Below are 15,464 nucleotides of genomic sequence, written 5' to 3'. Positions count from 1 at the left end.
CAGGTTATGTTGGGCGACAACCCCTGGAAGTGCTGTTAGGAAGGCCATATTGCATGCTATCCTGCTTCCTAATAACATACAAAGATATACAGTAGGTCAATGTGATTTTCACAAGTTGCCAGATGACTTAGTTTATTCGAGGACCAGTCTTTGGAGGCAACTGTTTCTCCTTGTGGAGATCCAACTGGTGTACAGAGTCTTACAGGCAATGCTCCCTGGGAAACAGTATGCAAATTAGCTATTCTATATAAGCCAGAAACTTGTCTTTCTAGTGCCACCTATAGATAGTTTCTTTAGGAGTCTGCCCCATTAAATAGCTTTGATACCTTTCCAGCATGAGGGCGACCCTCTTCTGCTGACTACAGCCTGCATTGTACTCAGTGCTGCATTCATAATTCTGCAGTTTCAGAGCAGAAATCTTCCAACATCCCCCTCCCCCACACATACCTGAAATTTTGTATATTGACATAATCAGACTCTCTCTTTGCCAGGATGTGCTTTATCAATCCTTCTCTCTGCCCAGATTGGCTAGCAGGGACCAAGAGCTTCTTCATGCTGTTGCTCATTTTAGGCCTAGCCCACCCGTCAGGGTCCCTGTCCCGAGGAGGCCTGGAGAAGGAAAACATTAATATGGTGATCCGCAGTGGTGCAAACTTCAGAGGGCGCCATTACTTGTCACAGGCTATTCATTGCCAAGTGATACATCAGGTGGATGTGTGGCGTAAACAATGCAAATCCCCATTTTCAGACTGGAGGAAGGAGCGAATAGTATGAAAATACAAGGTCTCTATACACTATTGTTACGCCATATCAAAAGACAACCCATAATTCGGGGGTTACACTGCGACCATTAAGTCACGGACGGGAAGGTAGGCTGACTGATTCTCTTTAAAGGGCCAGTCCAGATTCATTTAAAGCTCACAGTAGCCGAGTGAAGATATAAAAATGGTGTTTATGTCGCAGACCTTCAACAATCATGAACCAAGACAAACTATGGTGACACGAGTCCCAGACAGGCAACCATTTCTTTGGCGTTTGGGTGAGATTCTTATTTTTATGTGTTGAGCGACTGATTGCAGCGTAACGGATGTTTTCAGCTTTTGTCGCAGCGTTTCCTGCTTCCGCCTCAAGTGAGAATATTCTTATCAACATAAATCATCAAGAGAGTTGGAGATTTCTTCACAGTTACGACTTACGGTCTGTCTGGAGGTGGCGGGGGAGGGGGTGGCGGTTCTCTCCTGGATCCCTGCTGTTGGTTTTGCAGATTTCTCCTTTTCACGTCATTTGCATTGCTGAAATTATCATCAAACCCCAAATTCCCTGAGAGATTACAAGATTAAATAGTTAAGACCGACCCCTATAGTATGATTCCAGGATCCCCAATAACCAGCAGATTGAAGGGTTTTGTGGATAGCTGGACACAGGACCATCCATATGGTTGTGCAGTGTTGGGTACTGAAAGTTAATCCCATCTGAGTAGGGACGAGCTGCAGTACCAGACACAGCCACATGGAGGACATTGGTACTGTGTGGAGTACTGTGATAAAAGGGGATGATGCGCAGCAGTCACCCTCTTGCTCCACTACCCATAGGGACACAGATTTTCACTATTCCTAATGCAGCATGCAGTGTAAAGAATGGAGGTTTTTAGTCCGGTTGCTCTGGAACTCCAGCAGTTCGCCCCCCTGTGTTCACCTACCTTTGGATAGGAAGGGTGTGCTCCAATACAGGGGCCAATATAGGTGTTGTGTCAGGGTCAAACTGACGTCGACCATGCCATCCCTTGTTTTCTGAGGGTTGGGACGATAATAGACAGGTTAGCTATGGTCTGTTCGCCCTCCTCGGTGGTCCAGTGCCAGCCCTGTACCCCCAAAACCGGATGGGTAACAGCTGAAGACCGGTGGGTTGATGCGGTCCGCCTCCTATGGACACTAAGCTACAACGGATTAGCTTGGTGCCTGCATGGGGGGAGTTTGGTAAGAAGAGCTAACAATTTTTTGCTAAATATCTGCCTCCTAGTGAAAGTAGCTATATCCCACGGTCTACCCTGTGTCCTGCAATGCAATGGACGACAAACAAATTATAGATGTTTTTGCATGACAGCTACATTGCAAAACCTCCATCCTTTACACTGCAGGCTGCATTCAGAACTAGAAAACGGTGCAAAATAGTAAAGGAAAAAGTCTACAGACAGCGGATTTATAGAAAGGTTAGGTGGTTAATGGGAATCCGCGCACCATTACATATAAGCCCCTACCTGAGACTGCAGGCTGCGTCCTGGGGGCGCTCATTATCTTCTCTGCCGGCTGGTACCAATTTGAAGACTCTTTTCTATCTGGTCGAATGGGCTTACCGCGAACCGCGTCTGACATAGATCATTTAATGGGAAGTTAAAGGGGGGATTCTGGGATGTAACCGCAGAGCTACAGCACATTACACGGTACACGGATTACACGCACCTTCTTGTATGAGACGCATTTCGCTCAGCAGCTCTATGCACCGCTCCTCATCCGGGATCTCGAACAGGCGCTCCGCGGACCAGGGATCGGCCTGCAGCCTCACCTTACAGCCACCTGGAAGCAGAGACAGCAGAGGTAATCTGTGACCACAGTGAGAGGCGCGACCAGAAAAAGGGGTCAATATACGAAGGACATATCTAATTATAGGTCAAAAGGCCACGCATCACGGTGCCACCTCTGGTTCTGCAACTATAATTCTATATTACGAAGATTCCCGGAGCATTGCCCTGTAATAACACACTGCTATTTATACATCATATTCTCTAGTCACATCCAGAGCTGCTTCCAGAATCACACCATTCACCATATAAGGTGGCAACTGGGTTATTTGCATCATCTTGCATAGAATCTGAAGACCAATAAAGGGGTTCTCCGGTTATAAACTATTGATGGCTTATTCTCAGGATAAGTAATCAATAATAGATTGGCTGGGGTCTATTGCCCAGGCCCCCTGCTGATCAGTTCATCCAGGCTGGTGTATTTGTGTGCTGAATTGAATTCTGCAGTAAGCAGACAGCTCCATTCTAATTAAAGTGGCCAGATTTAACATTGCAGGCAAAGTTCCTATTCAAATCAATAGCAACTTTGTCTGCAATACTGAGCCTGACCACTAGTGTAATAACAGAGCTGTCTGCTTCCTGCAGAAATCAGCACAGTGCACAAGCACCCTGGCCTGGTAAACAGCTAAGTGGTAAATGGTTCCAGGTAACAGACTCTCACCAATCTGCTACTGACGAGTCATCCTGAGAAGATGTCATCAATAGTTTACAACTGGAAAACCCCTATAAAATCTATAACCGCCGATATGAGACACAACAACCACCGATCAAAGCTCAATGACCTATAATAAAGAGGACGCTGTATATGCCACCCGACCGGCAGAATCTTCTGCGCTGCCACAGAACTTGTAATCTAATCTCTGTGTCACTATGTCACATGAAAACTAAGGCCGGTTCGGTTGGGAGCTATTTAAAGGGGAATCACCACGTGAATCAGTCAGCCTATGCTGATATACACGGACCTCTTTATTAGAGTCCCCGGCCTCTCACAATTGGCGCTTCCCCGTATGGAGATTCTCCCTGTGACCCTGGAGTGAAGTATAACATCATGTGACAAGTTTTCTGTGGATCAGTTTCAGTGTGAATCCACATTAGATGGGAAAATCTAGCGATCTGAGTGACTTCCAACGAGGCCTGGTCATTGGGACTAGACTAGCCGGGGTCTCACCGCCAACCATGGGGGAATTTTCTCATGCAAGGGTAATAGTATACAGAGAATGGCGTGATTGAGGAAAACATCCAGCGAAAAGGCATCCTGTGGACAGAAACAAATCTTCACCTAAAGGGGTCAGAGGAGGATGTCAGGAGTCAGGCTGAAAAAAAGGTGCTGCACAGTCAAGAGCAGCTGAATACAACGCTGGAGCTCCAACTAATGTGTCTGAATACACAACTCGCTGTTGCTTCGCACAGATGGCTATAACAGCGGGCAACCAGTTCCAGCGCCATTGTGTTTAACAAAAACAGATGAGACTCCAGCGGGCAAAACAGCACAAAACTTGTATCCCTGAGCAGCGGTAAAACAGAATTTGGCGCAAGTAGCATGAATCAATTACCCCTTCCTGACCGCTGGTCAGAACACATCAGAATCTCCATCTAATCTCTGGCTACTACCAGAAGCTTCCTGTCCGCAGGGGCCGATATTCCTGCAGAATGATTTCACCACCTAGTATAATCTACACCACGACAAGTTGCTTTGGTTCTGCAGAGAGTCTGAACATGCAGGGGGCGCAGGGAGATGTGAGCTCAGTGCCAAGAAGAAACAGGCAGCAGAATGCATGTGACTGGTGTAAAGGATTACAGGCTCAGAATGGTGGAAAGTTATAAAATAAGCCATTGTCCGTCCCCTTATCAATCCCCCACCACTCCCGATCTGACATATCGGGGTGCCCTGCTGGTCTCTACTTTCTGTGCCCGCTGCAGCCAGGCATTGGAACAAGAGCATCAGGGAATCGGTGAGTTTGTCTTAAACCATTCATCCACAACGGAAGTTCAATAGAAGAGAAGTAAATTGACCATACAGGATTTACAGGGCCCCTCAGGCGATGACGGGGTCCTGGCATACGTGACCCCCGATGATCAGGAGGATCTCCAACAAACGCCTAAACCATAGCAGGTGACTGAGGTGTCCTCCGACGGACAGCAGGTTGCAGGTGTAACATTTTTCAGAGTGAAGGAGCAGAATATTCCCTGCAGCGGCTTTTCTCACTTTTACCCTCCAAGTGACCTAGGAAACCGCAAGAATCCGAAAAACTGGTTTATAGAGCGAACAAACAGGTTCCTGGAGACGTTTACCCTCCGCAACCCGATATCTGACAACCACAACTCCTCTCACATCAAACAAAGTCCTGCCCAGCAGCGTGCAGGGAGGGAGTGACTGTGTGCGAACGAGGCGGGACTGCATGACCGCATCGTTATACAAGGGATAGCGCCATTATATCATCTCTTTATATGATAAAGAGCAGAGTCATACATTACTAATCCTCTAACGACCCTGTATTATACCCCAGAGCTGCACTCACTATTCTGCTGGTGGAGTCACTGTGTGCATACATTACTTATCCTGTACTGCTCCTGAGTTACATCCTGTATTATACTCCAGAGCTGCACTCACTATTCTGCTGGTGGAGTCACTGTGTACATACATTACTTATCCTGTACTGATCCCGAGTTACATCCTGTATTATCCTCCAGAGCTGCACTCACTATTCTGCTGGTGGAGTCCCTGTGTACATACATTACTTATCCCTCATTCTATTCCAGAGCTGCATTAATAATTCTGCAGACTTCATAGCTGAAACCTCCCAGCATTCCCTCTTCGCATGCTGTCTGCACAGATATTTTGGGAAGAGTCTTCACACCAAAGCATCAGATGTAGAGAAAACATTGAGCCATTAGTTGGTTGTCTGCATTTTCTAATAACAAGCAGCAGAATTGTGATCACAGCTCCGCAGTGTATTGCAGGATGAATGCAGCTGATGTGTAATATTAGTCAGACAACTAAAGACAATGAGGCAGTGGATCGCACCCCTGCAATGTGATTGCAGTAAGCCACTGCATGTAGAGGGGATGGGTATGAGAAGCTCTCTGCTGTTGTGCCCGTGACCCTCTGTGCCCGTGACGCACTGGGCACTCACACATTTACTACAACTTGCTGCATTACTTTAGAATATTCCGGAGCCGCAGCGGGGATCCATGGATTACACAGCAGATTAGGAGTTCTGGACAAGGGCACAGAGAGGACGGAGTCTGACTTACATTCCGCAGGTCGGCACTTTGCTGGTTTTATTGGGGTTTTTCCATTTAACATGTTTTGTATTTCAATTTCTCAACTGTAGATGAAAACATGGTTTCTATTCAATGACAACAAGCAAAGGCTGACAACCCATCCTGACTACAGAGGTGCGCGGTATGCTACACTGGATCTGAGCGCTCTCTGCATCTGTTTCTTGGTGTTTGCAGCCCCTGAAAGTAAACCAAGCGTGCTTCCATTCACTGACAGCAAGCAGAGATTTTACAATGAAGAACTGAAACATCAAAATTGTTGAGCTTTTTTTTTTTTTTTTTTTTTTTTTTAAAGTGAGATAGTGCTTTATTTATCACAAAGGGTCGTGTGCATCGTCCAGAAATGCTGCTATCAGATGCAGCGGCCCCCCACACAGGCCACGGCGCCCCCACAGAGGACTCTCCTCATCTGGACGGTTTAGAACTCCGAGCTGCTGTTGTCATCTAATCTGCGTGCCGCTCATAAAGTTTAGGGTCTGTTCTGCTGGGAGCAATTTAAAGGCACGCCGCACCTTATTCTACCCCCAGCTGGTCCGCTCTGCTCCCCGCCGCAGACACCATTACAGGCATCTGCTGAAAGTGTTTTGGTCTGTATTACGAAAATGCCCATTAAAGTCAATAGGAAGACGTAAGCAAGCAGTCACTACTCGCGGTACATGAAGGAGAAATCCTGCGGTTTTTGCATGTCTGAGAAATGCAATGAATACGTGAAGAAGAACCGCAATGCGCACTGTTTCCATCTGTGAAAACGCTGCATATTTCAAGGACCGAAAAAAACAGCATTTGTCCCTGTGAACGAGCTCTGGGCCGTATTGTGAGTCGCACGTGAGACTCTCGGGCACAACTCGAATCAGACATCAGTGCCCGTCCGTGTGCGCGGCCCAATGTGCGCGGACAGCGAATACTGCTAGTCTTATTTGCGCCCGTGATACAGATCAGAATACATCAGGCAGCGATTTTCTTCTCCTCACCGTGAACCATCGCCGCAGTCTATAGTAGGCGTGTGCTGCCCGTGGGGTACATGGAGAACACAGCCGGAACGCCCCATTTACGGCTATGGTAGCCAGAACCATCCATTATAGTGTGGGAGCCCCTGCTTGGCGTGTCGAGGGTTAAACCTGCGCTGTCACTTTACATTTTCCAGTTAAATCATAATGACAGAAACAGGAAACTGCTGAGGAGAGATAGAAGTCAGTCCTCAGCAGGCGGCCCTCCCGGCCGGGGTCAGGGGTTGCGTCACGGATTTCTGCCGCAGATCCACACACGAATTCAGCCCTCATGAATGCGCAAAATCCGCATGTGGAATTCCCAACACAGATGTGCGCTAAAGAGAAGCCGCCACATGTAATAAGCCCCACAAACTAAGTCATGGCTCTTGTAGGACGGGGAGTCCGGGCTGTACTCATAGCTCCCCAGCGTCACCCTGGACCTCGGCACCCGGTCTGTCAGCGCCACTCTCTCTTCAGTTAGTCTGCACGCAATAACTCACGCTAAGAGACCAAGCGCCGACTTTACGGCTGACGGCGTGGGGGCCAGGTAGTACCAGTCCACAATAAGATTATGGGGTTTATCGGACAGATTCCCTAAAAAAAGCAACGTTTTTTTTGTGACGGGGAAAAATATCTGCTTCGTCAAAATAATTGAGTTCTGTACATTTTGGCGCAGAATCCGCTAACTGAACGCCCCTTAGAACGCGGCATCATGGATTAATAGGGATCTTGTGAAGTATTGGTCGTCACTCCTCCGGCACTCCCAGCGATAAGGAGAACGACGCGGACCACAGCGGTGGTTTAGCGTTGTGTCCCCTGTGCTGCGATGCCCCGCTATTCACGAGATTAGGGTGGGAGGCGGTCGAGAGCGCCGCTGTGCAGGGAAGCTGTAGAAGGGGCAAAATTGCCGCTGCAGCTCCTCATTCGCAGGATATCCTAGTGGTAACTTACATATACCCCTTTATACACACGGCACCCAGCGGAAGTGCGATAGTCTGTAGCAGGGCAAGTCACAACCAAAACCCATGAAAACACCAGAAAAACACGTAAGGGGAAACACAGAAGACGCGGAACACGGACCACAGCGCCACATACAGGCAAAAGAGGAAACTGCAAGCAATAACTAAAGGGTAGAAAGATGCGCAAGGATGAGGAAAACCCTCCCGACGCCGAGGAGGGAGTGCGGAGGCGAAGGCAGAAACAGATCACCAACACAGAGGGAGAAGTCAAAATCATAGCGCAGAGTAGCTGCCCTGACACGGCCCCCCGAGCGCCTCCTGCAGCACTGTGAGCAGTACTACATGCAGAGTAGCTGTCCTGACACGGTGGTGCTCCGAGCGCCTTCTGCAGCTTTGTGAGCAGTACTACACCTAGAGTAGCTGCCTTGACACGGTGGTCCTCCAAGCGCCTCCTCCAGCCTTATGAGCAGTACTACACGTAGAGTAGCTGCCTTGACACGGTGGTCGGTCGAGCACCTCCTGCAGCCCAGTGAGCAGTACTACATGCAGAGTAGCTGCCCTTGCACGGTGGTCCCCCCGAGCGCCTCCTGCATCCCTGTGAGCAGTACTACATGCAAAACAGCTGCCCTGACACGGTGGTCCCCCAAGTGCCTCCTGCATCCCTGTGAGCAGTACTACATGCAGAGTAGCTGCCTTGACACGGTGGCCACCCAAGCGCCTCCTGCAGCCCTGTGAGCAGTACTACATGCAGAGTAGCTGCCTTGACACAGTGGCCCCCCAAGCCCCTCCTGCAGCACTGTGAGCAGTACTACATGCAGAGCAGCTGGCCTGACACGGTGGTCCCCCGAGCGCCTACTGCAGCCCTGTGAGCAGTACTACATGCAGAGCAGCTGGCCTGACACTGTGGTCCCCCGAGCGCCTACTGCAGCCCTGTGAGCAGTACTACATGTAGAGTAGCTGCCCTGACACGGTGATCCCCCGAGCGACTCCTGCAGCCCTGTGAGCAGTCCTACATGCAGAGCAGCTGGCCTGACACGGTGGTCCCCCGAGCGCCTACTGCAGCCCTGTGAGCAGTACTACATGTAGAGTAGCTGCCCTGACATGGTGGTCCCCCAAGCGCCTACTGCAGCCTTGTGGGCAGGACAAGATTTTGAGCTGCAGGCAAGAAGCTGAAGAAGGCTTTGATAGTACACCAACAGGTGATAGACTTTATTCACTGACTGCAAGTAAAGATCTTGAAATTGGTGATGGTTTGAAAGACAATGTGTATTATAGAAGTACAGGTATCCAGCATAAATTAGCCGCCACATTCCCATATGAGTAATTAGGGGGGTTATGAAAGGCCACAGACAGCGGTGACTTGTTTGCTGCTTCCTTTGCTGACCACACACAACAGCTGTAAAAGTACCACGACGGACGGACCACGTGAACTACATGTAAGCCAGCAGCCACGCATTGGACCCCCAAATGACAGGACTCCTTCCCCTCTCACACCCCTCTGACAACCCACCCACCCCCATCCTCCCCGGTGAGTAAGGGGGAAACAAGGAGGTACGTACTGTTAGTAGGGATGTCAATGAGAAGAGTCTCCTCTGCTTCTGGAAGATACAAGAAATGAGAACTGGTTACAGATAAGGAGATGGAAAGAAGGAAGGACGTCCGGGGACAGGACAGGACATTTCTACACGCTTACTCAGCAGATTCTCTCGTTATCAGGTATGAAATAGTAATATTAGGCAAATAAAGTGACGGAACCTCATATGTAACACCTACCAGCAGCTCCAGGAACATCACAGGGTTGTACCACAACTGCAGGTCCTCCCCTCTCCACATGACAGGGGATAGCGTACTGATCATTGCTGAGCCCCCACTGATCGCAAGAACAGGGGTCCTCCGCCCAGCTCACCGAACCCCCCGGAATGAGAACGAAACAGAATCCGCTGGTCGCACAAGCACACGAGCACTTTACTCCCTTTCAGTGGGACTGCGGGCGCCACGCGGGTATTTCTGTCAGCTACACTGAAATTGATCCAGAGCAGACCCTGCATGCTTGGCCAGCCCTCCATTCACAGTGACGTCACTGCGGGGGAAGAGGTGGCCCCCATAGTGACAGGTAGAGCAGAACACGGGGGGTGCCTTTCTCAAGATCAGTGGGGGTCTCAGCAGTTGATAGGGGTTTTCTGGGACTACACTGTTGGTGAGCTGTCCTCAGGGTAGGTCATCAACTGCTGATCGTGATGGTCCACCACTCAGGATCTCCGTCGGTCAGCTGACTGAAGGTGAGCACTGCGGCCTCTTCTCAGAAATGCGATTTCATGTCCATCAGTAGCATAGCCTGACAGACGCTCATGGGACTAATCTGCAATACTGGGTACAGCCACTATCTGATGTACGGTACTGTGCCTGTTATGGGCTAAAATGACAGCAGTGCTCACCCGAGCGCCACTGTTGCCTCAATCCACTGATCCGTGGGTATCCTGAGCGACGGACCCCCACGATCAACAATTGGTTATCGATAGTTAAAGGGTGTGTGCACCCAGGATCCTCTTTCCCTGACCTCTCCTTGTTGCTTCCGCCCGAGGAGAGGAGAATGCGTCCGGCGCGCATACACATCCGACAGTAGGTGCACCCGCAGCAGCGCTGAGAAGAGGAGCAGTGGGCCTCTGACGACAAGGAGGTGGTAAGTATATGGGTTTCAGGGGGTAACCCATTACTCCCGAGGCCCATACAGGGGACCCCATTACTCCAGGGGCCCGTGCAGGGGACCCCATTACTCCAGGGGCCCGTGCAGGGGACCCCATTACTCCAGAGGCCAATAAAGGGAACCCCCAAAGGCTTCCTGCGTGTCAGCGCTTCTTGGCTTTCCAGCAGCCTGGTCAAGTGAGGCACCTCTGGTCAGGTGATGCTCGTCAGGTGAGGCACTGCTGGTCAGGTGAAGCCATCAGGAACCAGAAGCCGGGGAGCGCCGTATAGTATGACATCAGCTGCGGGTACACAGCTGATTGCCAGTCAAAATCCACACCAATGATACTCCAGTAGGAAAAAACACAAGTCGTTGATCCCTATTTATTTTGAAGTGGCCCTGTCCTTTTGATATCAACGGAGATAAAATCATACGCTGTGATAAGCCCCGCCCCCTAACGTGTTGTAACCCACTTATTTAATGCAACGTGCCGAGTTGCAGTTTAGGTACTCGGTCTCTAAAAGGTTCCCCATCACTGGCATAGAACTTGTGTAATTTCTACTGCACCATAAACAAGATCCCAAAAGATGGCACAATTGCTTTCTTTTCCCCATTTCTTCCGGGCCAGACGATCAGCTGGTGGACAGAGACCCTGAGCGGTGGACCCCTGTCCAAGTACTGATGGGGACAGGACATTAGTTTAAAAAAAGCCCCCTTTAGTCCGACTCAGTGCCCTGCAAGGTGTCGGATTAACAAATAGTGAAGCGCATAAAAAGGATGTGCCAAAAGGATCTGGCTTATGACCGCACTGAACGGACCCCGTTGACTAGAATAAGGTCAGTTTGGTTTCCACTCAGCCAGCCAGCATTATACTGGAAAAGAACAATCGCATGCAGCGCTTTAACTTCCGGTATTTTGCGCCATATCTGCGCCGGAGTCTCCGACCGCGGGTGTGAATACTGCGCTCTACCACGGAGGCCAGGAGTCAGGGACTTGTCTTGGTGGCAGCTCTCTGCAGAGCTTATCAGTGGGAAAGGATCCTAAATGGTGGTAACCGCACAGGAAGTAAGTGCGCCCTGCGGACAACAACTTGGCGGAGTTCAGACCACACATCCTGCTTCTTACTGAAAATTCTGTGAAAGAGCGAAGCAGACGGAGAAAACTGCTGCAGAACCCCATTGTGAGCCAACAGTGTGAAATACAAGGACACATGGGCGGCTCGCTGACGGACGGACCGCACAGCGTCTTTACCTTGAACACATTTGAAGCTGCTCGTTATGGGGAATATCTCATCATTCGCCGCAACTTTACCCGTCATCCGGATGGACAACCTGAGGGGAGAGTAAAGACATGGAGTACAGAAGTAAAAGATCAATCAACTTCACCAACTTCCAGTGGTGCAAAATAACTGCAACTGCATACAGCACTCTCCTATACATGAGGAATGACGTCACTTATCCTGCACCAATCTGAATAACAGACTGCAGCTCTGAAGCATAATACACTCACTATTCTGCAGGTACATACATTACTTATCCTGTATTATACTCCAGAGCTGCACTCACTATTCTGCTGGTGCAGTCACTGTGTGCATACATTACTTATCCTGTACTGATCCTGAGTTACATCCTGTATTATACTCCAGAGCTGCACTCACTATTCTGCTAGTAGAGTCATAGTGTACATGCATTACTTATCCTGTACTGATCCTGAGTTATATCCTGTATTATCCTCCAGAGCTGCACTCACTATTCTGCTGGTGGAGTCACTGTGTACATACATTACTTATCCTGTACTGATCCTGAGTCACATCCTGTATTGTACTCCAGAGCTGCACTCACTATTCTGCTGGTGCAGTCACTGTGTACATACATTACTTATCCTGCACTGATCCTGAGTTACATCCTGTATTATACTCCAGAGCTGCACTCACTATTCTGCTAGTAGAGTCATAGTGTACATGCATTACTTATCCTGAGTTACATCCTGTATTATACTCCAGAGCTGCACTCACTATTCTGCTGGTGGAGTCACTGTGTACATACATTACTTATCCTGTATTATACTCCGGAGCTGCACTCACTATTCTACTGGTGGAGTCACTGTGTACATATGTTATAGCACAATGATCTATGTATAGATGTACAGTTACAGTTGTAGCAGAGCTGAGTGTGCCACATGGCACAGCCTGGCACTTACACGTACTGGCCGTCGCGTTGGTTCAGGATCAGCATACAGGGCACGTTCTTCCCCAGGGTGACCTCGGTGCCCTCCACCACATGTACAGCGAGTCAAGGAAATGACACCATCTCATGTGTGATATAAAAAGGGATCCTTAAAGGGGCGGTCGGTGCACAGAGATGACACTAGGTTACAGGTGGCACAAAGAATCACTTAGTGGGGAGCTGATGTTTTCTCCAGTCACAACCAAAGCTGCTGCGGATTTCTCCAGCCTGCTACCAGACATGTAGCATCCTCAGCCCCGGGGGCGGGTCACACACGACGGATGTGTTGCTGATCACATGTACACACATGATCTGACAGCAGGCTACAAGATGAAAGTGTGATTACAGAAATTACTGCAACAACTCCGTGGAGCGAGAACGTTCACGACTGCGATCTGCCATCATCTCCCACAATGCACTGCTCTCCATACCAGAAGAGCGGCGGTATCCTAGACGCAGCTTTACATGTGACTGGAGAAGAGGTTACGTATACAGAAGTCTTCAGTCTATACAGGAATCACATCTTATGTATACTAACTGCACATGACACTGTTGTTTATGGCATGTATGAACTTGGCGTGTGCGCAATGCATGGCTCCGGGACCCGTGTGTACCCTTATATACGTCCGCTCCCACGCATACCGCGTGCGTGTATAAATAAAAGTGAAAACCCTCACTCACTGACTCGCCACTAATTCTCTAACTTCCCAATGTTTTACAAACATAAATTTAGCGCAACCATTCTTTAGGTCCTAAATAGGAAAAGTAACAGGGTCACAACTCGACTAGTCAATGCTAAGTGCAAAAGTAAGTGCACCCCTATGTGATGTAACTTCTCGGCGTCGTAAAAGCGTGAAAATTGGGGCAATCATTCTTTAGGTCCTAAGTGAGGAGAGTGTGAGACGTGGCACATTCTGCAGTAGACATCGGTACATGCAGCCTGAGGAGAATCTAACGCTCCTCTATTTGTATACATATTGTATTCCTCAGTTGCTCTGTAATAACAATGACTTCATAACATTTTCAATGCGAACAACACGTAAACACCTGAATCAAATTAACTCGGACGGAGCCAGGTATATCAGCTAACATATCTCCGACTTCCACGTGCACCGTATTTATGGGCCGGCTCCCGCGTGCACCGTATTTGTGGGCCCGCTCCCCCGTGCACCGTATTTATGGGCCCGCTCCCCCGTGCACCGTATTTATGGGCCCCCTACCGCGTGCACCATATTTATGGGTCCGCTCCCATATATACGGGTATATCCGCTAACATATCTCCGACTTCCACGTGCACCGTATTTATGGGTCCGCTCCCCCGCGTGCCGTATATATGGGTCCGCTCCCCCGCGTGCCGTATTTATGGGTCCGCTCCCCCGCGTGCCGTATTTATGGGTCCGCTCCCCCGCGTGCCGTATTTATGGGTCCGCTCCCCCGCGTGCCGTATTTATGGGTCCGCTCCCCCGCGTGCCGTATTTATGGGTCCGCTCCCCCGCGTGCCGTATTTATGGGTCCGCTCCCCCGCGTGCCGTATTTATGGGTCCGCTCCCCCGCGTGCCGTATTTATGGGTCCGCTCCCCCGCGTGCCGTATTTATGGGTCCGCTCCCCCGCGTGCCGTATTTATGGGTCCGCTCCCCCGCGTGCCGTATGTATGGGGTCCGCTCCCGCGTGCACCATATTTATGGGCCCGCTCCCGCGTGCACCATATTTATGGGCCCGCTCCCGCGTGCACCATATTTATGGGCCCGCTCCCGCGCGCACCATATTTATGGGCCCGCTCCCGCGTGCACTATATTTATGGGTCCGCTCCCATATATACGGGTATATCCGCTAACATATCTCCGACTTCCACGTGCACCGTATTTATGGGGTCCGCTCCCGTGTGTACCGTATATATGGGGTCCGCTCCCGTGTGTACCGTATATATGGGGTCCGCTCCCGTGTGTACCGTATATATGGGGTCCGCTCCCGTGTGTACCGTATATATGGGGTCCGCTCCCGTGTGTACCGTATATATGGGGTCCGCTCCCGTGTGTACCGTATATATGGGGTCTGCTCCCGTGTGTACCGTATATATGGGGTCCGCTCCCGTGTGTACCGTATATATGGGGTCCGCTCCCCTGTGTACCGTATATATGGGGTCCGCTCCCGTGTGTACCGTATATATGGGTCCGCTCCCCCGTGTACCGTATATATAGGTCCACTCCCGTGTACCGTATATATAGGTCCACTCCCGCGTGTACCGTATATATAGGTCCGTAGGTCTTGCTTGATGCATAGGACCAATCACATGTGTAGAAGCCATAGCAGCGGTCTCACGACTACATACATGTACAACCCATAGCCGTCTCACATGTATGTCGCACAGCCCCAGCTGCAGCACACACACATAGATGCACTGACAGCAGATAAGGATACTCGGTCCCCCCCGGGCCGCGGCCGCTCCATATCTCCGGTCACTGAGGCCTCCGTCTTTCCTCCGCTCCCGGCTTCACAGGCCCGCCTCCTCTCCGTGACGTCATGACGTGCGTCCGTCCGCTACTTCCACCTTATGGTAAGAAGAGTGTACTACAACTTCAGTTACCTGGCGTTCTGTCATGTGACCCGAAAGCTGTCAAGGGACTATTCTCGAGCAGTCACGTGACCCGATGCATCCCTTCCACGCGCACGAGCTGTCTCCGCGGACTTCAGAAACATGGCGGCCGCCGCTGCCGCGGACTGTTTTTTTGTCTGATCCTATGTAGCTG

The 15,464-nt window shown here is 50.1% G+C and overlaps 1 protein-coding gene across 4 annotated transcripts in view; it reads right to left on the bottom strand.

The window, feature by feature from the left end:
- OCRL (OCRL inositol polyphosphate-5-phosphatase) overlaps window positions 1-15,248 on the bottom strand; it is a 54,260-nt gene extending 39,012 nt beyond the window's left edge. The window contains exons 1-8 of one of the 4 annotated variants that reach the window (XM_066581434.1): window positions 15,136-15,247; window positions 12,691-12,770; window positions 11,743-11,822; window positions 9,368-9,406; window positions 2,460-2,573; window positions 2,258-2,365; window positions 1,197-1,320; window positions 448-609 (exon numbers count right to left, since the gene is read on the bottom strand). In XM_066581434.1, the coding sequence (XP_066437531.1) occupies window positions 448-609; window positions 1,197-1,320; window positions 2,258-2,365; window positions 2,460-2,573; window positions 9,368-9,406; window positions 11,743-11,822; window positions 12,691-12,770; window positions 15,136-15,165 (737 nt within the window). In that variant the 5' untranslated portion in view covers window positions 15,166-15,247. Of the gene's footprint in view, window positions 1-447; window positions 610-1,196; window positions 1,321-2,257; window positions 2,366-2,459; window positions 2,574-4,596; window positions 4,756-9,367; window positions 9,407-11,742; window positions 11,823-12,690; window positions 12,771-15,135 lie in introns of those variants that run through there. The other 3 variants (XM_066581435.1, XM_066581436.1, XM_066581437.1) reach the window with 3 other exon arrangements.
- Window positions 15,249-15,464: the final 216 nt, after the last annotated feature.

The sequence above is a fragment of the Eleutherodactylus coqui genome, chromosome 10 (genome assembly GCF_035609145.1).
Source record: "Eleutherodactylus coqui strain aEleCoq1 chromosome 10, aEleCoq1.hap1, whole genome shotgun sequence".
In the NCBI taxonomy this organism is placed as follows: Eukaryota; Metazoa; Chordata; class Amphibia; order Anura; family Eleutherodactylidae; genus Eleutherodactylus; species Eleutherodactylus coqui.
This window is presented reverse-complemented; position numbering and strand designations above follow the sequence as displayed.